Source organism: Gambusia affinis, linkage group LG02, assembly GCF_019740435.1.
Source record: "Gambusia affinis linkage group LG02, SWU_Gaff_1.0, whole genome shotgun sequence".
NCBI classification, from domain to species: domain Eukaryota; kingdom Metazoa; phylum Chordata; class Actinopteri; order Cyprinodontiformes; family Poeciliidae; genus Gambusia; species Gambusia affinis.
In genome coordinates this window covers 17,511,411-17,535,990 of record NC_057869.1, presented here as the reverse complement: position 1 = coordinate 17,535,990, position 24,580 = coordinate 17,511,411, and the positions used below count along the sequence as shown (strand labels likewise).

The window sequence follows — 24,580 nt, the reverse complement described above, 5'->3', positions numbered from 1 at the left end:
AGTATGTTACTTACCTACCATTTCATCAAAACCCATTTCACTCAACTGTCCACGGCTGTAAAAGCTCCTCATGGGCTTTGTTTGGTATAGATTAACATTAACCTTTTAAAAAGCCTCTGACCACAAAAACGCTGCTACCAGACCCCAGTGAGATATGTTATGGCCTAAGTGCCTTTTAGCATACACTCACTCTGTGTTTCATAGAGGGACACACACACACACACACATACCCCAAACACACAATGCTCTCTCCTCTCTGTGCTCTGAGCATAACAGCCTTTCCTCCTTTTACACTTATCTGTACTCATGTGTCCGCAATGAGCGAGCCTAAGTTACCAAACTCGCAAATTGCCCTGCTGTCACGCAGGTCCCCTTTAAGTGCGCCTTTTAGCCTCCTAAAGGACAAATAAAGTCCATTTAATAACTGCACTAAACACTAATAGTCTATGTGAGGCTGACATTTGTGTTTGGACTAAAAGCCCCCCTCAGGCCACTGCTGGTACGGAGGCAGGGGTGCGTAGCTCCCCTCTGTAGCACTAACAGGTCTGCCACAGCTGAAAGCACAAGACAACAGCTCTTAAGACACTCTCTCACACACTGAGCTATTGATCCGTCTAAAAGAACACACAGTGGACGCCACTTGCAACTCTACTTTCAAAACACATTTGTCTCTCTCTACCAAAAAAAGGAAAAAAGGGCAGGACATCTGCGTGACGGGGGGTTAGGCTAACATTTTGTATGTTTGAGTGGGTACGGACGCCTGTTTTATACGTCATACAAAGTTTATATAAAATGTTTACTAACTTATTAGTCTGTGCACGGCCAGATAAAAGTTTTTATTTGCATCCCTTTGGCAGGAAAGAAATAGCAACAGTGACGGCGTGTATTGTGCAGATAGACCTGCTATTTGCTTTGTTGAATGATAGAAACAACCTCGGCAGATACGAATGGGCTGCCTCTCTCCTTGCTGTTTTTCCTCAGCTAAGTTTATTGAGTTTGCTCTCTTTCAAAACGACCTTACACTGCTTTTCACAAAACCCTGTTTGGAATAGGAAAATCCCATTTCTGGCTAGCTTTTCTTACTCCTTCACACTTGCACATACACTTAAATGGACTCAGAAAATGCATTATTGGATCTAGATTTGCAGCTACTCTCTGTTCTTCCATCAATTTTACAGGGAAAGCAAATTAATTAGGTACCTCCCTTTTCACGTAAGAGGTGAATTATAATGCAGAGCTTGTTAGTCAAATTTATAGCACTGGTTTAAATGTTAAAGAAGTAGAGCGGTGTTGAGCTGTTCTAGTTCTTTATCAGAAGTAGAAAGGAGAGGCTAATTGGTCCTGAGCTAGTGATGGGAGCCATCAATTAGTGTTCAGCCTGCCCTTCAGCTCCCCACCTGCCACCCTAAAACAGACCCCTTAAAGCTGCTGCGTTAGGATCACAAAACCTGCCATAAATACCAATGTTCAGCGTAAATGAAGCTAAAAAAGCTTCAAATTCAAGCTACACTGGATAAGGGCGGACTCTCCTACCTGTATTTCATGGCTTGTTAGGGGAGCTCTCTGCAGGTATGCCAACAGCGCTCGCCTGTCAGGCTTCTACAGAACTAAAAACAGTCTTAATGAGGGAGAGCTTGTGTGTGTGTGTGTGTGTGTGTGTGTGTGTGTGTTTGATTCAGAGCTTGTGTTCAGCAAGAAGGAAAAAAAAACGAGTAGCTGCAATTCCCTCAAGGATCACAAAAATCTTTAATTTGCCTTTTATGACACCTAATTAGTTATTCCACTCAAAATCTTTGCTTTAAATAAGAGAACTAATTATATAAAAAGGTCGTTCCTGCACCTCCCGAGGAACAACTCCTAATTGGCTGAGACCACCGCCCCACCACACATTCCTTTAACATATCGTGTGTGTTTTACATCAAGTTTGAAAAGGACAAAGCTTAACCTATCCTGGAGTTACCGAGTGCCGCTCACAGCCGCCGTTAGATGTTTAAAACCCTGCTCAGCATCATTAAAGTGACACTACAGTTTGTGTCTAATATGACCCAGGTTCTGTGTTTGCAGTTAGTCTGACATTTATTTCTACACACATCCGTGCTGGGTTCTTTGCTCCGAAGTGTGGCAGAGATTTTTTTTTTTTTGCACACTGCCTGAAGAGCCATAGCTGGGAACAAACATAAGTTTTATGTCTTCCCTGAAAAACAGCCTCTGGAAAACAGGAGTGTAGCAACCAGGACCTAAAACCTACTAAACAAAAAGTAGTGACAGGAAAGAAAGTGATTGTGTAAAGTAAATGTCTTTTCAATTCCCTTAATACCATGAGACATTTTCTTGCACCTGTCACCACTCCGGGTGCTCTGCGTAATGCTGAAGTAAAACAGAACCTAAAATTCTTGGCAACTCCCAAAAAGCAAAAAAAAAAAAAACCAAGTTGCATTATGAAAGGAAGAAGCAGACAAAGAGGCAGCCTCCACTTAATCCATTCCATTTAACAGATACAAGTGCCACTGACCTTCCGGTGTCATTTGATGTCACCAAAAGCTTGCCTCTCCACATCACAATTCGCTCCTCCAACACAGGGATGTGTTTTACCCCTCAAAGTGGAGAGACAGCACTTGCCCTGCCAAATATCCTTCCTGAGGGGGGAATTTAATTTGCCATTAGTGCTGTGTGTAAAGCCCTGTCATCTCTCTCTTTCTTTAAGATTACATCTTCAAAGAATATGTACAGTTAGTTTTACTCAGCCCAAGCGGCCTGTCAGAGCATGTATTTTCATTATAGATAGCATCCGATTTCTCTTACCCTATTTACACTTCCATTTTTGCAGTTATCAGAAAATCCAAATCAGTCCAGTAGGCTTTTTGTATATATTGGAAGTTTTTAAGAGAAAATACACAGCACAGATCATTCAAGGAAATGTTTGGAAAATGAAAAAGAAATGCAGTTACTGCAGCGATATCGCACGAGAAAAAAGACTCAAAGCCACATTTTTTGTCATCCTTGTAAAAATACTTGGCTCTAGTGTTTAAAACAAGTACGTGTTTACCTACATGTTGCAATAATGTACACGCATGTATCCTGAGGGAATAATCAACTACCTGTCGGTCGTTTAAGACTGGTTATTGATTCAACGTCTGCTGCTGCATTGACAATAATAATCACATTGCTTGAGAGATTCTGCTGCTGTGCTTCAAAAGTTAAAGAAACATCAGAACCAGTTCATCACCAACAGTTTATGCAATACACTGCAGGTTTTATGGGGTTTATGAGTAATTTATAGTGTTTATCGGAACCCAATGTTCCTTTTGCCAATGCAACAAGTCATCTTGACCTTTAAAGGCAGAACAAAGAGTTACATCTGCTTCTGTGTTTCATTATGATTAGTTAAAAGCTCTGACTCCATGGTGTGACGCCTACTCTGCAGGTTCATTGGGAGGTAAAGGATCTTACGAAAACTGTTCAGCCCTCCTGACAAATTAGGAGGGAGGTGGAAGTTGGCCCTGGGTGGCCCTTTCTCTGAAGGACCCCTCATAATTTGCAACCCCCAGCTGCACTGAATGAGACAGGGTTAGCCACTATAGTGGTAAGCACAAAAACCTAGATCTGCAGGAAAATTGGTTACCACCTCACTTAATTGCATTTATCTGGAGCACTTGCACTTCTCATTATTGTCATCATTATCTTCATAAGTCTCAACTATTCATTGAAATAAGTGCTGCACAAAAGAAACCTTACAATACTTCTATAAACTGGAAACTCGACAAAAACCTAACCAACATTGGTCATTATATTGAGGATCTTTGGAAAAGTTTTGAACAACAATTAAAACATTCAAATGTTTTCTAAATAATATCTGTTTAGATACTGTTTAGTTGAGTCTTCTCTTAACTGGCTCCAGGCAATAAAATATAACTTAAAAGACCAACACAAGGTGGTGGTAATGGACTAAGTTGCTTGTTATCTGTGTGGTTTTTCTTCTGGCCGTAACGGTCACTTCAAGTGAATAACAAGTCAGATGCATGAAGAAAACAGACGTGGAAAAATAGGGAATTGCCTCCTGAGTTACAGGATGTTGGGGATAATAAAACTGAGTTTTTCCTGTACTCCTAAATCATTTAGTAATGGATAACATTAGCTCTGCTTAAGATCAGAGTAATAATCAATGTTCATGAAGGGAATGCATTTGCAAAATTCTAATACTTTCTGACTCAAAATCACCATGCCTCTGTATTTTGTTATGATTTAATTATAGAAATACACACAGCAGGCGTATTCCTGGCCTATTCCAATTTTCAGTTTCCTTTAAGGTCTGAACTGCCAACTCTGATTTAGATTTTTCATTTGGATTGTTAGGCGTTAAAATAGGAAGAAAATGTTCTTTCATGTTGAGAGTAACTTTAAATCCAACTGAAAATGAAATAATTACAAGATTAACTCGATTTATTCATCAAAGCTCATCCTACACATGTAATTTTAATGAAATTCTGGAGAAAAAAAATGCATCCAGTTACATGCTTTTGGTTAACACATCAACATACAAAAAAAGTAGTGGTTCTTAGTTTTGATTTAGTGAAAACTGTTAGAGAAGCAAACAAAAAGTTAAAATCTGATTTTTGATTTACAAATAACCTATGATTAAAAAAAAGTGACAATCTGTTCTCTGGTGCAACTGATTAAAGCATCCACATATTATAATATATTATAATACTCAGAGCTGTATAGAATGGTAAAAACATTCTGTGTTTTTGCTGTACTACTATAACTCTAATCGGCCCTCATGAGATTACAGCCTTCAGGCGCCGATTTACTAGAGTCCTTTGTGTTTCAGCCACCACTGTAAGTGCTGTGGCCATGGCAATCCCAAATAAAATGTTGTCCCGGGGCCAAGGTGTCGGCCACTATGGTTAATAGAGATCTGATGCAGATGTCTCCCTATTGTATGTGGAAATCAGTTTCCAAAATCTCTGCAATTTAACCAAAGACATGTTTTTCAGTCTGCAAGACAAAATACAAGACATCTGGTAATAATATCAGCTGGAATACACATGTCAGCTGAAAGCAGCCTGATGAGAATGTTCTCTGTGATAAACAAAGACCACTGATTCGTGTTCCTGTCGTTAGCTGGAGCATATGGAAGGAGTAAAGAAAAAGCTATGCATGAGCACAGAAAGAGACACAAGCATACACTCTTCCCTTCAAATTAGGTAGTTTCTTACAAAAGCCCAAGTCAATATTACATTTCAAGCTGACTGTGTTCCCCTTATAATTTGTTGTAAGAGCCTTCTTTATTACTGTACAGCATGCTGCTTTTCCAGATGGTTGTGTATGAATGCTGGGGTCTGTGAGGTGATTTCTGAGACTGTATGCCCGCTATGATTATGACATAATTAACACCCACAGTAAGTGGGAGAGAAAGCAGACAGAAATGGTGCACGGGGACTGTTCATTAACAAGATGCACTCTCTCAAACTTTGCAGCTTGCTGTGGCTAATAAGCCTCGCTGAAACGAAGCCCAGCCGTCCCTTGCATTGACCCTGGCACCGGCCGGGATAAGGGAGGGTTTTGTCTCCTGGAATAATTGCTCTTTTCACATGTTACAAGTGTCCTGACCCCCACGGTCGGCAGCCACTTTCCCTACCATAATTACTCCTGATCCGCTCCAAATGAGTCAGCCGCATTAGGACTGCAATAACACTGGCCCGGCTTCAAGCGCGGCACGGGGAGTCTCAGCAGAGCGGCCCAGAACAGGACTGCCTTTTCTCCCAGCCCACGGTCATTTCCATCACGTCAGAGGTGCATTTCTTACACTTCAAGTCAGCATGAAGGCCCTGGGCCCTGTTTTTTTTGTTTTTTTTTTTCCTTTCTGGGGCTTACAGACGGCATTGTTAGCTCCTGGTGCGCACTGCTCTCTGCGGTTTGGCTACAGACTTCATCCCAATTAACGGAAAACTTCATTAGGGTGTTTTTCCACACTTTTCAGCCCCCTATTATTTTTAATTTATTCACTTGGGGTTAATTAAAAGAAATGTATCACAGAGATATGCAACAGCTTTCTAATTAAATTCATTGCTCCTGTTTTTTTTAAGACATGAAACTGGCAGAGATTCCAAATTATTACAGAAGGCAACGTGTTCCAGCACTTGGTTGCTCAGTAGTAGGTTACAGTGGGAGCTCTGTAAGGTAAGCTGTCAACAGCGAAGCTTGAATTAAAAGGAGCGAGATGGGGCAAAGAAAATGAGGTAATAAGATGAATGAGGAGGAGGAGATGGGACACAAAACATTTGTGATTTTTATCATGCAGTTTTACCACGAATAAACCCATGAGAGCTCTTACAGCAAAGAAAGATTGTCAGAGTGCAAAAGGAAGATTTGTTCCAGCCAATCATCAGTGGAGGTGCTTCAGGGCTTTCATTCTTGTTAATGTATGGTATATACATAAAAAAACTGTGATTTTTGCCATTATTTTGATCAACATCATCATTTACCAGAAAAAAATACTAAAATAAATTTTTATCCCTAACTCCCTGTCAGAAAAAAAAAAAAAAAAAAAAAAAAAAAATCATTTCATTTATTCTGACACCACTTATTCTGCTTTGCCTTTTTAAACTTTTCTTGAGGGGGAGGGGTAATCACATCTGCCACCCTCTGAATCCCAGAGAAAATAAAAAAATAAATCTAAAACCATTAGACCTGTCACAGCTACTTTCCTGCCGTCCAGAACAAAATGCACCAACACTTTTTACTCCACATTAAAAATGCATTGAGAAAGGAATAAATGCAGCCCCTCTAAAAGTTTGTCACTCATGAGGTCAGGAAGTGATGTACAAAATCCTTCCCACTCCCCAGCAATTACCACACACTTATTATTTCAAAGGATATGCCAGGAGACAGGTGTGCCATTCAGGGTCCTCAGCATGTTGGAAAATGGAGGGGAAGGAGGAACACCATACTGTGACGCACTGTGTGAGCTTCTTTAATCGTGAATAATGCAAATTCCCCACAGGGGGCAGTTATTTGGCAGCGCGTCATTCAAGCATCCCACTCCCACAGCTGATGGGGTAAATAATAAGGGTGGCTGGGTGGGTGCACAGTTAGACAGAAAGGCCTTTATGAAGAATCTATGTTATGCTCTGTTTCCTGTTGCTCCACTAACTCAAAGAAATGCCATCCATGGCATTCAAAATGCAATTATGATTATGGTTTTATATCTTTAATTACAAGAAATGACTCTACTTTTTTTTCCCTCTTGGAGTAATTCTAGCTATGGGTCAAACTCTAACGGTAATTCAGCCATAAAAATCTGGTGTAATGAATTGGAATAAAATGAAAAGTAGAGAGAACAGGATGGAGGAAGAGCAGCTGAATGTCCATGAAACAAGTTTAAAGTTCACATTAAGTTCACTGGGAATGTGTGCGGATGGCATCTCCCACTCAAATTATTAGCAACAAACACCCCACTTAATCGCTGATGAAATCTTCAACTTCAATGATCGCAACCTCATCTATTAGACCTCAGGGACATCGAGAAACCTGGTTTAAACACAGGTTTTAATTAGCTATTTAAGATTTTATTTACTGAAGGTCATGCTAGGAGAGGTTATTCCACTGCAATTTGGATCTTATTTATGAAAAGTGACCCCGGGCTTTTCTAGTTACCACCCAGATAACTGATAAGACCTCAAGAATCTCATAAAGCTTCGTCTTGCTTTTAATTCTTGTGGTTGGAAGAGTGAAACAGCTTAAAGGAGATTTTAATTTGCTGTTTATGGTGTACATGAATTAATTAATTAGATTTTTAATTACAAATGATCAAGTGAGGATAAAAATACAACTTATATATCTTTTGCTTATGGCTAAGTGTAATTACACTGACCTACATCTCAAGCTGCTCAGGTAAGGATAAGTAAAGATGACTATATTAAATTGTATGCCAGGATAATTAAATTGGTTTTAAAAGAAAAGTACTTATTTGACCTGCAGGAAAATTGAGCACAGCATTACTCATTTGTCCAGAGTGAGATTGTGACACTTTCAGTCTCACTAGCAACCCCTGGAGGTTGTCAGCTCCTGATACACACTAAAACAAAGTGCTGCTGCTCAGCTAACACTGTCATACTGTGAGTTATTTACCATCACAACAGACATAGAAGCAAACAGAAAGCAAGGATGGGGAATTTTGAGAACACGATAGACACACAGGGAAGGGTTTCCGAGAGCAGATTCTGAACACGACAGCACAAAATTTATTCTGTCAAAGTTTCTAAAGACTCTACAGAGATTTAACTTTGTTTATCTCCATGTGACACTTCATTAGTCCACAAGTACCTGTGTCACTCAAACTAGTGACCACCTTCATGTAATTTACTGGTGCATAAATGTTTATTAAGCTTGTTCTGACTATTCTTTTGTTTGACTGAATATTGAACCAAAGATTAGTTGAACTCAGGGGTGTAATGCGATTTGATGAATGAGATGCTTAAAGGCCAAGAAAATTCTCATTAATGTGAAGTTAGACCAAGCAATTATTATCAACCTCAGACATGAACATGAGGGATTTGACCCTGACACCCTGTAACTATGTTTGGGACGCTTATTTGAAAGTAAGGCAAGAAGCAGTTCTTGAAGCAGTCAACTAATAAAGTGGCAGACTAAACAAGTTGACAACATTGCATTACCTAAGCACTTAGAAGCACCAACTAATTTTGAACAGCGAGTTCAAAATGGTATCATTTTGAACAGTGAATGATTCGCAAACACAGTCAGAACAGAGCAACTGGCTAACTGTTAGCAGTTCACCACAACAAAGCTGACATCGCCTTCCTCTAGAGCAGCGGTTTCCAAAGTCAGTCCTTAAGGATTGGTCTCTTGAATGGTTTATGTCTCTCCCTAGTTCACCATCCCTGAGTCAAATGATAGTTCATTAGCAAGCCTCTGAATAAGTTTAAAATCAGATCTGCTGGAACAGACACACTTCTAAAACTGACAGGACAGCAGCCCTTGAGGACTGGAGCTGCATGCAGGGGCTGATGCTCTCAGTATTTATTCACCTCTGTTTCAAAATATTATGTATGTAGTGGCTATGCAACAGAAGTCTACTTTAGCCATGTTCTACTACTATAAATATTGTTTATATTTTGTATAAATTTTCAACATGCATTTGCTGCTGCCTGATTCACCTTTGAGTTTATTGGCCAGCTAGCTAACAATCACTTACCAGCCACATCTTCTCTCAGTTCTGAACCCATGCTTGCTAAGAAAATAAACAGTTTAATTCAAACTTGTGCACTGTCAGAAGGTTCAGGAGGCTGACATATTCAGCTGTGAGAAATTTAAAACCAACTTTTTAATAAAGCTTGAGGCCAAAATGTATCATGGGAAATCCTACAATGTGTAAAGAGAATTGCATATCGGCAGTGTCGCATTGCAATGCACCTTTTGTTGTGCATCTACTGATGACCATATTGGATGCGTCAGGCTGAAGTGTGCCAAAACAAGACAGATTGAAATTCTATGAATTTAAGCCGGAATAATTTATTTATGCCAGTGGGTGGCATAGTGTACCTTAAGAAACTTAAATAAATTACAACTGAAAAAGAAATCACACTGTGAAATATTCAGTATGTAAAATCTTAAGAAAAATCTAATTAGTCGCCTGAAATGCCTTCTTTAAATGATCAATTACACTGAATGAATGCATCATCAATATAGCTAATCTTTCTGGAGGAATTGATGGTCAGGAGAAAATTTCTTTGTTATTGTCCTTGTTATTGACAGGATTTTGGGCCGGTCGTATACCTCTGGATATTAGTCAATCCGATATGGGACGCGGTATGAAATGGCATTAAGATTTATGTTCTTTTCAAGAGAATATTACTGGTTTGAAAAGTCAGCTGTTTCATAGAAAAACAAATGGGCGATAGCAAATAAACTTTAAGGTGAAAAAGTAAGAGTAGCTATGGATAAAATGATAACTGTTTTTTGATAATTATTGCAGTTAGATTTGCACTGGTTAACTTCCTGCTTTTATTTTGATTTCTTGTTGTTGGCTTTAGCAATCAAAATATAGGATTACAACACAAACTATTTTTTTGTAACTATAAAATTGATAAGTAGTTTATAAAACGTCATGAAACATTTAATAATAATAATAATATCTCAATGTCATATTTTACTAATATTGGCGTGTCACTATGTAGGAACTAGTCAAACATGGACTGGGATAGTGCCTCTATAATTTTAAACTGCTATAAACATTTATTGCAATTGTGAAAATGGAAAAAAATATATTCAGTGGTAAACTTTTTTTGAATAACCTAGTTTTGACAATTCAATGTACAAAAAATAATTTGCTAAACATACATAAAATGAACTCAATCTTACCTAAAATACAAACATACATTGCACAAGAGAGTTGACTACTGTAATTCAGCCATGTGTCTAATTCAGCCAAAATATTTCAACAAAAACCTGGATACTAACAGGCTGTCTGGTTCTCTTGCTGTTTCACAAATCTTTTCGGCAACGGAGAGAACGCCTACTCAGATATGCCAGCCTAAATGTTGGCGGTACTTGAAACACTTAGACCATGTCATAAGTCAACACCTAGGCTTTTGTTGGAATAATTATGTTATCAAAGGATTACAATATGTTTGTCACAACAGGCCTGCTTTTGTAAAAATATCCATTGCTGGATTTCAAAACATCTTGTATTCTGAAGATCCACATTCACTTCCTACCATTTCCCTCAAAACAGAAATTTCCACAGGCGCCCTTAAAGGTGTCATACCTGGTATTTGTGAATCTAAAACATGTCAGTTCAAGTTTTCGGACTGTATAAACTCCACAACTTTTCTTGGCTATTGTTTAAAAAGCAAATCAATACTATACACAAAATCAGTAAAGAAGATAGACTGTTTTTTTTTGAGACCCATCAGGGAAAAAAAGATTAAGGATCCAGTTTAGATATGAATTATGCTCTTATAGCACCATTAGAGAAACATGTGTCAGCTGCTGATGAATCATTGTTGATTAAAGTGTAGTTTAAGAATCAGCTCAACGTATCACCTCAGTAACTTTGTAACAGGTCATCCCTCTTTCTCATGCTTTCTTTTTTTTCGCCTGTGATGACAGAAAAAAAATAAATAAAAATCTCTCACAGAGTGAAGAGTAACCTTAACAGAGTAGATCATAACTCCCAGTCAGAGCAGAAGGCAGTCAATAAATAACTTAACAGCGTGTAACAAAAAGACGGAGAAATGTTGAAGGAGATGTGTACATGTATATTTGTAGAAGCATCACTCTGTGTATTCTACTTTTTTTTTAACACTTTGACAAGAGTGTTGTCAAACATAACTCATGCGTCAGCTTTACAGTGACAGGTAGCTGTCAGACCTTCTTCCAATGGATTCTAGCAGAGCAGTAACTAACTATATATAAACATTTGTTTACGCCTGTCAGGATGTAATGTGACTAATACTCTATTTCTCAGGATTTCTACTACTTATATGTTCTTTCACTCAATACCCAAACTTCCTCTATATTTAAAAATATCCTTCGGAGTGAATAAAAACAGTAGGCCAGATTATAGCAGGATCCAACAGTGATGATCTGCTTTCCGCCACCTGTGTTGCAGCCACACATCTTGTTGCTGGGAATCTGTATATTATAACATGACCAGCATGTGGCTTCTGGCAGTAATAAAAGAGATGCTCTTGCAGCTCAAGAATGCATAATTGAGTTTGTGCAGAGCGCTGATGAGTGCGGCCATTTACATCCAAGGCAGGTGGGTGTGCACACTAAAACGTGTCTCTCAAGTCTCAATTCGGTCCCTTTGAATTCCACTTTAGATCACGGAAATGATACGGATCTGCCGCACTCGTAAAATGTGAAACGATCAGGGCTGATAGGGATCTAGAGGTTTAGTAGTGACGAGATGAAATTGTCTCTATTGAGAATTCTGCAATTGTGAGATATCAGACTCAGATTAGATTAAATTAAACACTCAGGGCTGAAAATGGTATTAATGTGGTTTTGCAGGACATTTTTCTCCTGGGTTTAGCTAGAATGAACAGCCGAAGCAGCTTTAGGGTGACCTGATAAGTGCATTGGTAGTAGTCAATCCACTGCATGTATTGCTATCAAATATGTAGATTTAGCTAAATCTAAATGCAATGGATATAAGAGATCTGCACAGATTAAATTTAGAACTATTTAAAGAAAATCTGTTACTCTAAAATTGCAGTAGAGCAAATTGACATTGTTACCTTTAAAAAGAAAATATTAAAAAACTAATAAATAAATATAGCTCCTGACTTTAAAAAAATCAAACAAAGCTGTGTGTTTTTAATACTGTTCAAGGCCTACAGCAGAAAAATGAGACGTAATTTCACTGTTTGAAATGGGCAAGTTTAATTTTGAAGCCCGAGTGAACCAATAAGCTGAGAAAATGGCAAATAGAAAAGAGCAAATTGCATTCCTCTGTAAAAAAAAAAGTGAAAAAAAGACTTAAGGAACATATAAAAGTAATCTCCAGCTGGAAATTAGAAATCAACCCTCAGAAACTGAATAACAGAAAAGAAATATTACTGTCCACTTTCTAAATCAATATAACATCGCTACGAGACAGTATTGCCATGGCAACACTGGTAAAGAATGAAGCAATTCTTATTATTTCAAAATAAATATCGGAGCCTGAAGCCCGACTTTTATTACAGCGGCCAACAGATTGCCAAGCCTGTATTCAGCTGAAGCATTGCTTTTCAATCACATGTGTTATGAATGTAGAAATTCCAGTGGACAGGATGATAACGGGATCTTAAATTAACCCACAAAGGTGACCAGAAACTTATCAGCAGCTGGAGGATTTTCCTTTTTGCTCCCTTCTCTAAGGGGAAATAAACTGTGGTTCTGTTAATATTCAGCAAAAATACGCCTTCAGCGTGTACGCACTTTCTTCTCTCATAGTTAAAAGAGGAAATGGCTGAGTTGCTTTTTTTTTTTCTCCTTTCAAATTAAACGCAAATTGGAGCCTGATATCACAGGGTGAAGTAAAATGTTGACACAGAATATTTTGGTACATGTGTTGCTATTCATTATCGACTGTGGCCCACATATTAGGTCATTTCAAAGAGCAGTGCCTGTTTTCCTTCTACAGTCATCCGTAGTGCTCTCAGTTCTCTCCAGAATTGTTTAAATTATAAGTTCTTACTTTAATTACCCTTTAAAAGAGTAAGTAGTTTGCAGTTTGCATGCAATGGCTGTCATAAACGACATTCAAAATGTCAAAAACTTCCCTAGCTTACGAAACGGCACATTGGCTCTATATAAGTTCATGTGAAACTGATGCATGTCTGCAGTTTTCAGTTCATATATTGAGATCTATTTTTCTTGGCCAGCAATAAACTATCAACCCAATTTCCTTTAAAAATGTCCCACAAAGTTGAATTCCTTGTAATAGCTTCTGCAGCTCAGATTGTTGCAGATTTTGCCAAGTTTAAAACCAGAAAAGCAGCATTAATACACTGAAGCTGCCTAAAATCGCAGTTTTGAATACACCAGCACAATATCCGTTGAGCTCTCTCCTGGAAAATACTGAAACCAGAATTGAAAAGTTATTTGTGTAAACACAAACCGGTGTATGAGAAAATCAATCAAGAGGCGCGGAGCCATCGCACACCTGTGTGGCCACCCAAAAACACCAACTCATGCCTTCCTCGCTGCACATGTGTATTTGTGCAGGCACTTAGAGGATACATTAGGCAAGAAGGTTGAATTGACAACCCTATAACTTTAGAGCCAATAAACGCTAAGAGGGCACCACAGTGAAAGAGTCCAGGGCCAACCTGCTGTGTTGACAACCTGGCCAAAAAAAGAAAATATGCTCAAGCCCTGGGTTGTACCCAGCAAATAAAGGGTGAAGCTTTTAGGCAATGAGCAGCAGGTGATCTCAGCTTTTCTGCAAGTCCTAATGCTCCTAAAAGCCTCTCTCCCTGCTTCTGTAATTGGGCATCAGTAGTTAATGTAGTATTGACTGCATTACATGCTCCTGTGCATCCTTTCCCCACTAATGCCATTTGCATCACCTTGTACATTTACCATATTGCTTAGCCAATAACTGCTAAAAGCAATCTGAATCGTGAATCATATGGGGAACTTTTAGCAAGATGGACATCCGAAGAAGGGGCCAATTTACAGTTGAGTTAATTTGAGTATATTAGCACAACATAGCCTGAGCCAGACAGACCAATTTATGTCTGCACCGCAATCCTTTTATTGGTTCTCAGATGTGTAAGTGTAAGGATGAAGCGCTAAGACAAATGAAATATCCATTTTCAATCATAAATAATGTGTTCCAAATGCATCCACTACTTTCATATGAGGCGGATAAACTTCAGTGTGCAGCAGAAATATACTGAGATGTGGTATATGGTCCATGAAGGCTGTCACTGTGTATACCAGCAGGTGGTCCATATTCACTCAATCCCTCTAAAGAGGTGCAGAATAAAGAGAGTTTCCCCCCCCACCCTCTTTCAGAACACATAAAAACCTTCAGTGAGGCTGCTGTGGATATCATGCTGAATAAATGAAAGTGCATCTGAGCATTTCATCCAAAATGGGACGTCATTAGAGGCAAGTTTGATTCAAATTAAAATTAATTAGACTGCCTCACCCATTAACCTGAATACATTGAAATAGATAAGTAATGCAAGAAGGCCTATTTCGATGGGAAGTGAGCGAACGTCGCACGGCGCTATCCATAATTTGCAATCAAGTTAAAAGCACTCCGCTGTCATCTCCCATCCCGTGTGATGTCAAAGGCTGCCTCGCCAACTTCACAGACGCAAAAAGCACTTAGAGAGAGGAGCAAAGAGGAGAGGAGAGTGTGTGGAGTGGTGTATACTGCCCTAAAAAGACGTAACACAACAAATGTGGTCTGAAATAAACACGCAACTCTTCCAAACTGAGCGGCAGTTTGGAGGTGGCAGTGTATTTGTGGAACTTTCGTGGAGAAATGTTTCCCTGCCAAGCAAATAAAAGACCGGAGCCCGTCGTGATTGAATGAGGTCGAGACCCGGGGAGACTTCAAACGTGTAAAAATGTCAGTAGTTTCCCCGGGTTATTATTATTGCATCCTGCTGCTGAGGATGTTACTCACCCTCCTCCTTGTCCAACACCATCGTCCTGAGGAACGAGGAGTCCTTCCCCGGGCGATCCGTCCTCGGCTCCAGCAGGCTGCACCGCTCCGTCTGGTCACCGCTTCTCCTGGAAATGGCTTTGAAACGCGCGGCTGACTCTACTAGACTACGCCTCGCTAAACCAAAAAAAGGGGGTAGAAAAAAAGGAGCGAGAAAACCTGGAAAGACGGATCGCTTTCTGCACCTCCTATCAATAATAATTCACACACGGAATGCGGCGATAAACACGACGAGAACCCCCTTTTCGGGCTGAACTGTAATGCAAATAAACACCGCTTCGGTTGCCCTTGATAAATTCCATGCGAAGGTAAAAAAAAAATGGCAAAAAACAACGAAAAGCGAGATAAATTTAGAGTATATCTGCGTAAAAGAGTGCACATACACGGACGTATCACACGCTCGGACTGAGAACCAGCTGAGCTCTCTCCTCTCGGTGTTAATGCTCTCCTTTTCGTCTTCTCATTTGCTCCGAAACGGCAACTATATATTCAAACAAATCCAATTGCGAATCTGACAACTGCTAAAAGCAAACTCGCGCCGCCTCTCTCCCAGTTTGTGTGCCGCGCTCTCGCCTCTCTGCCGCTGAATAAATGCGCGCAGTTTCCAGAGACCCTCGGATTCCCCTGTTAATTAAATCAATTCATTATGCTCAGATCTGATTAGCAGCCCTTCCCCCCCTCTTTGAATCAATTATTCAATACACAAACATAATTGCTTGTGCCAGAGGTGTCTAAGTATTAGCTTATTTAACTCCAAGGACACTAATTACCCCTAGGGCAAGGGAACTTTTCTCATTAATTCTGACAAAACACAAAAGCACAGCTAAGGGAAAGTGAGTGCGTGCACGGGCGCGCGCATGCCTGCCAGTCTGAATGCGCGTGATGGAAAGAAAGAGAGCGAGAGCACGCGCACGTGCATGTGGAGGGGTTGTGTTAATGTGTGCGTAAGTGTCGGCAGAGAGGGAGAGTGATGCTGCTCCATCCTGGTAGACTTTGAGTCAACGCAAAATGCGCTTATTGTTTTCCTCTCCGACTTCTACTTTCCTCCGTAGATTTGAAACCGTCTAATTGCGGTCTGTTTAGCCGCTAATTAGCGTCCAGACGCACTTATCATACATACATCATACACGCTGCCGTTTCAAAGCAAGGCGAGCACAACAGATGGGCCGCGTTTTTGATTAGTGGCTAGATAGAAGGGCTCAGTTTCGAATCTGGTAATATAATTGTTGCCCGTTATTGCCAAGATGAAAGTGTTGCTGTTTCGTGGCGGAGCCTTAAATAGCACCACTTTCACTTGCCCTGCGGAGACTGTTAACCAATTAAGGGTGAGATCCAACAAAGATTAGCCATTTAGGAGAGTGGCGCGGAGTGGAGCTACAATAACGCTGGTTTGTCAGCGGCCAGCAGGCTGTCTGTCTGTGGTGTGAGCCTGCTCAGTCTGTCCTTGCCTTCTGTCACGTTTTGCACCAGTTATTCCATTGTTTCAGTACATTACCAGTACTAGATCCCTACAAGTGAATGTTTCTGTCATGTGTATTGTGATTTACCTTCTTACAGAGTTCTTGTGTCCTCTTCTTTTGTTACTCAGATGTATCAGACAATGAAATACATTTTCATATTGGGCAAAGAGCCCTGTGATGGTGAGCTGTCCAGAGTGTACCCTGTCTCTTGTCCAATGACCGCTGGAGATATACACCAGATCCAAACCAACCTATGTTGATGTGAAAAAGTAATTATCCCCTAAGCTTAACAACTGACTGCACCACCCTTGATGGCAACAACTGCCATCAAGCATTTGAAATAACCACAAATGTGTCTAGATTTGGTGCTTTTTGAGCATGAACTACATATCAGTTAGATTTAAGTTAAAACTTTGAAGTCAATCTTGAAACATCACTTTGTTTTACTGAGTCAGTCATGGATGGAGCTGCAAATGTACTTCAGGTCACTGGCCTAGTTCATAACCAAGTGTGTTTCAGCATCACACCACCACCATGACACTTGACATTCAAGAGAAAGACCATTTGTTCTTTCTCTTGAATGTTTTAGTAGAACCTTCAAAATAATTATAGAATTACCCAATTAATCTACAAAATGTTTTCTTTAAGGTTTGGTCAATCATCAAAATGTTCTTTGGCAAGTCTGAGAAGGGCTTTTGTACTATTGAACAGCTTTGGTTTGCCCTTGAAACTCATCCATTAATGTTTTTTTTGTTTGTTTTTTTATTTTCTTTTTTTATAAATACTCATGTCATCACATTCATGCCAAAACAAATCATTTAAATCCACCGAAAACAATTGTTGCAAGACATTTTTTTTTTCTTCTGGAAGCTCTAAAAGTGTTGTTTTAGTTATGGGCAGCTAATTTAAGTTTTCAAATAAAATAACATATCGCTAACCAATATCAATTTCATAAAGCTGGTGTGAATGGTCACATGACCAGACTTCTTTACTTCCTGCTTGCTCTTCTGGAGGTAAATGTTTGTCTCAAACTTGCACAAGAGAAAGTTGGTAATGACTTTCTACTGATATATAATGAGATTTTTATCCCTGCATGGATCTTTTAATCATAAGAAGAGTAAATATGGCAACAATTGTTGCTGATGGCACACTGCATAAACAGAGTTGAGCTAGGTGTCAAAGGTTTGGCTGGTTATTTTGCCTGTCTTGTTCTGTCAACACTGCTTAAAACAGATGTTTTAGATCTTCAGAGAACCTCAAAATGAGATGTTCTACATTTCCACTGTTGAAAAATATTGTTCTAATATGTAAATAATGAGATGTGCAATTTTTCGCACCAACGTGTTGTGAATCTCAAGCAATTGTGTTAAAAGTACACTATCTTTGTCCTTCTCCACCTCCTCTTCCTCCTCCTCTTCTTCTTAGACAAAGTCCTGTGCTTGTTATCAACTGAAACTCTGGCCAACCACATCAATCAGAAGAGTTACTGCCTCCAACTGACAAACACACCCACAAAACAAAGTGAGCACATTTTTTGAGAGCATACAGATGGGTGAAAGGAGCATATTTTACCACTCGCTGTGCAACATTCATGGGCCCACAAGTAAGTGGAAATGCAGCCTTGATCAGAGCTATGTGATCTCTCAATTAATATAAACACTGTCATTGTGATCGCTTAACATCATGACAGGAATGTGCCCCCGTACAAACTGACCTTAACCAAGGCAAGTTAGGTATTCAGTATTTTAGATGATGACATGGGGGTTTTGTAACCAGGAAAAGTCACTGATTTGCTCTCGGAGTAAATTTAGTAAACTTGTCACTCCTGAAAGGGTTTACCATTTGTCCATGTTGTCTCCATTGGTGTGTAGAAGTGCTCTCTAGATTATTGAAGCCTCAAAAACTTATAGCTTTGCAATCTTACAGACGAACCAATGTCAAAGACATAGTTTCCTATCTGGTGTTAAATTTACTTAGTTTTGCATGAGGAAATTCTTCTTGAGATCTGCTAGTCCCTTTTGCGTTAACAGGTCATGCTTAATGTTATTTTTTTTTTACATTGTTTTAATAAAATGCGGAAGTTCTCTCACAGTGCAGCAGTGGGGCTTGCCTTACCCTTTCACATCGGATTAAGTTGGTTTCAACAGTTTTTTTTCCCCCCTTAAAATCTTAATCTGAAAATTATATTTTTGGAGCTAAGATGACCTTTGTTTTATATTAAAATAGTTTAATGTTTGAAAGATTTTGGCCAGACAAAAAATGCAAAGTAGAAGAAATCTGTTAGTGGGGGACAATCTTATTTATAGTGCTGTATGAAGTAGAAAGCTTATGCATCCCTACCTGCACATCAGCCTAAGATATTTCAGTCTAAATTAGGGATGAAAATTCAAAAAAACAAAAAATATTATTTTAATTCAAATCCTCTTGTAATTTGGTTTCAACAGTTTGACCTAGTGTATAAAGTGCATATACTTAGTCATTTGATAATAATCCCAAATTAACATTTTGTCTGCCTTATTCTACAAATCTAAGATACAAAGCCTCTTGTACCATGCCCATAGGGATAATTTCAGTTCTCAAGGCAGCAAGCTGTGGTAAGATTGGTTTGGCCCTGAAATCAATGGTCTGATCCCTCTCTGTACCGCTTTCTGGCTGACACGCTTGACTTTTCATCTCCACGGTCGCATAGATTGATGACTTATGACCGAGAATGTATGTCTGCTGACCTATAGCGTTGAGTGAGTGACACATAATTAATCCAATCACACAGAAAACTGGAAAAAGTAAAGGGAACAATGGTTCAGTGTCATCAGGGCTCGGCTTCAAATAACCATTTAACATTTGAAAGTGGAGACTATTCAGTGTACTGCTTCAACAATTATATTAAGAGCACATGAACAGGTTTCACAGGGTCCCTTATTAAAGTAGTTCTCATCGATACAAATTACCCATGTGTTAAGTCACAATAAGTTGTGTTTTTGCGGGTTACCCCTTAGCTCCTTGCCGTGTCTTAGGGTGCTCCCCCTCTCCTACTCTACATCCAACACCTGGGTCAGTGGATACCAGCAACAAGCCCTGAGCGGGCTCCTCTGATGCACAGTTAATTAGAATTCATTTCTGAGCATGCATTAGCCATGCCTGTCTATTTATGGGCTGCTCTCAAATGCAACCACTACAAAACAGTGCACTGTAATTAACCCCAACTAATCAGATAGCGCACTTGTGTTGTGTTCCCATTCGTCCTCAGGCACACAACCATTGGACAGAGGTTCCAGAGAGAGGATGAGCCCATTCTATAGTTCAGAATGGCTAAGCAGATTAAAACCTCATATCAAACATGATATTTACAGGCAAAGCTCAGTGGAGAGTGCTCCTTTTATGTGGAATAGGGAGAGGCTTCAGGGCTGGGCTTTTAAAGCCATGTCCCTTAATTGTATTCTGGCTAAGTGGGATGAATCGTGCTTTTTAATCAGACTACTGACGTGGTTGTGGTTTGTAAAAGTATAGAAATTGTGCCTGACAGTTAAGATGCTGAATGATATGCTTTTAATCCAGGCCTCTGTGTTCAAATGCTTTTTGGCACCTTGCTGACACCTGTGAGCGTCTATTTTGTGCTTCTGCTATTGCAAGAAGTCATTTTTTACAAAGCATTTATTAAATGTATACCTAAAAATGTATTGGTAAAAGAGGGGTAGTTAGTTGTTTGTTATTTTAGACTGTAAGCTTAGAGATACATGAAGAAGTTTCTTGTAGAGACCTGATGCACTTTGTTACACTGAGAGCTTTGCTCCTCCTAGTGGCTGATCTTGACTATATTTTCCCCTCACGGCTGTACATAAATACCTTTGATAGAAGGGATTTACCACATAATATAATAAATTGTAACCACTTTTCCTTCTCCTCTTCATGGAGCTGCTCACGTGGTGGGTGGAAAATAAGAATCACTGCAATCTTTTTGATGTAACCTGACAGGCTCACCATATAGAAAGTAATAAAACCAGCATAAGCCCCGCTGTTCAATCTAGTCAATTTGAATTTCATGACCAATCAAATGTCGACAAGGTGTCACTCGGTGGGTAGGGAAGAGGGGAGAGTGAATCCCTTTCCCAAACAGCTAATCCAACTTTAATCCTAGTCATTAGGAATTAGACATGCAGAGCTGTCCGGCCGTGCCTCTAAATTACAATCAAACGGTTACCAATTACACAAATTATTGATGGTAGATTCTCTTTTCAACTGCAAATTAAGGCTATTAAGGAAGGCTCCTTTTTAATGCAAAAGTGACTAATTAACCAGCGGATAGAAAATCTGCTGCCCAGATATCAAAAAGTTCTTAGCACACATTGCAGAAACACAAGGGAACCAATTAGTTTAATTATCAAAACAGCTAATTAAAATTGCACAGTTCCTAATTAGTTCTTTGCTTTTGCCTCTAATTGACAGCATGGAGATAAATGGGCTGCCGATGAAAATGGGGAGAGGAGAAAAACAGGAGAAACTTCGGCAGAATATTTATGCTGACTTTATCTCCGTCTGTGTGGCAGCCCTTGAAAGTGGAAAATTAATGACCTTAATTCCCAAACTGTTTTTCCTCCTAACGGTGCTCCCCTCTGCGCTCCTGGTGCACGCTCCTTTGTATAGGCCTGCCACCCTGCCAACTGCTGGAATGGGAAATGAGGGGTACTTGGGGGTGGGAAGGAGCCACGATTCTCCTCCTAATGTGACAGCTTCCACCTAACAATGGGGAAAGATGAAAGAATGGAGCAGATGTAACCACTGGGAGCGTTGCATCATGGGACTGCAACCCGGTCGCACTGTTTTCTTTTTTTTTTTTTTTTTTTTTTTTAGAAAGGAAACTTCTGTCATCCACAGGGACAAGAATTTGTCCCAAGAAAGAGCTGAAACTCTGCTGGGACAGAGATAAAAGACATTTAATGTGGCAGCGTTTGGTTTGAATTGCATATATTGACTGCACTACTTTGCAAGTTAGCTACTTTTGAAATCTTACACGTTTTTGTTGAGGGAACAAAAAGGCTCTAAAGGCAGATAATATACCTGAGAACTTGTTGTTTTATCCTGTTGATTTACTGTTATGGCCCAAACTACTTATTGGTGTGATCTTTTTGAAGATCCATGAAAATAAAGAAGAAAAACGGCCTCTTTTTGAAGTAAATTCTACACTACTAAACTTGATCGTTGTCTGTCCTTCTGGCAGGCATCATTTCTTTGTCCATGTTGCTGCAAGGCCAACCTTGTCATGCGTAATCCCATCCCTCTCCCAGGATGCAAGTAACAAGCAGGTCCCTTTGGCACATTAGTAGATAGCTATCAACTAATCAGTTTACTTTTAGGACTGTGTTAAAATGTAAATTACATTAATGCACAAATTATGCATCCTACCACGCATATAGGCCGGACCAGAGGCCACACAATGCCAGTGTAATTCATTTAGTGCAGTCTACATGCAGTGTTAATGCACTTTGATTTCGCCTGCTCTGGTCCAGATGAAGGGCGACATGTTAACCAGTTGGTGTCTGGGGAAGCTGGTTGGGCTTTGTGTTAGCTTGGAGAAGAAGTACTGATATTTTCCCCAATTTAAATTTAAATTGCTAAGAGGTTTTCTTTTGTCGTAATCATTGGAAGGGACCTACTACTCCATGTGCATCCAAAAATTTCATTTATCCTTCTGTTGATAATATTTACCTGTAATCCGTCTGAGCCAGACTGCCTGAAGTGCACATTTGCTAAGATTCAGAGTATGATTTATCTGAACTCATCCTATCTGTTGCAGAATTACACCCTGAAGAGGCTGGTTTGTTGCAAAGCCTTGGCCTGGAGGATCTTTGCTGCCCGTGACTAACAAACACACGCCTACCACTAATTGATTGTCTTGTGTTTTATTTATGGTGCAGTAGTAATTAGTGGACAGCATAATGTAAGCCATTCATTAGCACCTGGCTACCGCTATGGATTTCAGTGCTTTGTCTCAGATACACACATCATTAGGGAGAAACAAAGACTGGAATTTATTAGCAAGGCGTCTTATAAATATTCTCCAAGTCAGTGTGCCTTTAAGGAAAAACACAGGCCTGTAAAACTTTTGTCAGCGTTTGCTCACTGATTCCATTTTCTGCAGAATATGTTAAGGAAGAGCAGTATAAATTTAATTTTAATTGTTTTGTACACACGCCAGTGAAAAGGAACTGATTGGATACAGTTCAGAGACAGTATATTAATACGTTATTTTCATATGTTAATTGCTTTGCATAATCTCTCCCCTTTGCTTGGTTCGAAAGTACCTGGCATTGAGAAGGGGGCAGAAGAGAATACAAGATTCCAATTTACATAAAACCAACTCCTCTGAACATTAAATAATAATGCATCTGCAAGCTAAAGGTGTGTTCAGTTAACAGATAGCACATCTTTATAATTTATGGTCTAGTTGTTTCAGTGCTTTCGAGTCCATTTTCCTCTCTGCCTGGTTTTAAAGAAATCTTGTTACTAGAGAATTGACTGGAATGAATTGAGATTTTAATCCCATTGACTTTCTTGCATGGAAATGCACACTGGTAGGGAAATATAATGGTGGGCCCTGTAATCAAAGACACTTGTATTCAGCTCTGTACAATAATGAATCTCATCAAATGTTAAAGCCCGGGTCGTGAGCGTGGGGCTCAAATTTCAAGCTTTTTGACCATCCCCATTTGAGGAATTCCTGAGGGACTGTGTGATTACTCAAGTTTAGCAGTTTATTGCCTCATCTTTCAATAGCCACTGAAGCACAAAATTCTCATCTAGGTTGCTCTTTTTTTCCCTCCCCTTGAAGAACAGGCCAATATAGAGTGCAGAACAGCTGCTCAGATCCCGAGGAACTGCTGTTGGCACCACAGTGTTATTAGCTGTCACCATCATTGTCCACTCACTGTGTCATTTGAAAGAATAAGGGCAATGTTTTGTGACAAGAATCAGTCAAGTAATTTTAATTGCAGATAGCATATGAGCATAGCAGCAAGACATACATAAAAATGGAAAGACAGAAAGTAAACAAAAATTAAAAACGACCTGTTAATAAAGCGTTATTGGCTTGAAGGATCATCTCTAATTAAATTGTTGTCCAGAATACAAAAAAAAAAACAACAAAAAAAAACATGGAGATACACATTATGTACTCATTTGACTCCTGTTTCACCCTCTGCCCACTTGGGCCTATTTATATGGTGTCTGCCTTCATACTAAAAAGAAGAGCTGACCGGTTTGATTTTCTGATATTGATGAAGGGCTAATTAATAGGGTCAGTGGCACGTATTTCAAGAATTTTTGAAAAATTCCACCGAAGTGGGGATTTTAGGAGACACTCAGGGGCATGGTCAAGTGTTGGGATGAGCAGAGGAGGTCAACCAAGAGTGATGAGAGCCGATGTTCATTTGAGTGTACTGACTCTCTAGAATCGGTACATTAAAATGATCAGTTCACAAAATCCATTTACCTGATCAAACAGTTGATTTATGTAGAGTGAAACGGCGCTACTTCCAGCACAATCTGCGTACCGTACTATGTTGGAGTGGCGCTGTATCCAACACACTGCTGCTCACTCTGTTTCTCCAAGCTAACAGTTAATGTTGTGTCAGGAGACATAAAAGCAAACGCACACACACCCCAGTCTCCATTATCTTAACATACCCTTTACTTGTTTATTTGACAGGTTGGAAATGCATTCGCATAATATGCAGTCTTCAGTCAAAATAAGCATATTGCATCAAGTGAAGCATTATATTGCTTTGTATTATGCCTGCATATTTGATTCAGGGGTTAGACAGCATCCATACTCTGATTTGTGCGGTACACGACTCACTCACAATGTCCTACTGTACTGTGAGGGAGTGACTGGATCACGTTCTGATTCGCAGTACACTGTGCTGGAGTGGCA

At 39.6% G+C, this 24,580-nt stretch overlaps 1 protein-coding gene across 1 annotated transcript in view; it reads right to left on the bottom strand.

Moving 5' to 3' along the window:
- lmo1 (LIM domain only 1) overlaps nt 1-15,883 on the bottom strand; it is a 29,662-nt gene extending 13,779 nt beyond the window's left edge. Inside the window, exon 1 of the mRNA XM_044099826.1 lies at nt 15,155-15,883. Coding sequence (XP_043955761.1) covers nt 15,155-15,176 — 22 coding nt within the window. The 5' untranslated portion in view covers nt 15,177-15,883. The remainder of the gene's footprint in view (nt 1-15,154) is intronic.
- Between the last annotated feature and the right edge of the window lie 8,697 nt (nt 15,884-24,580).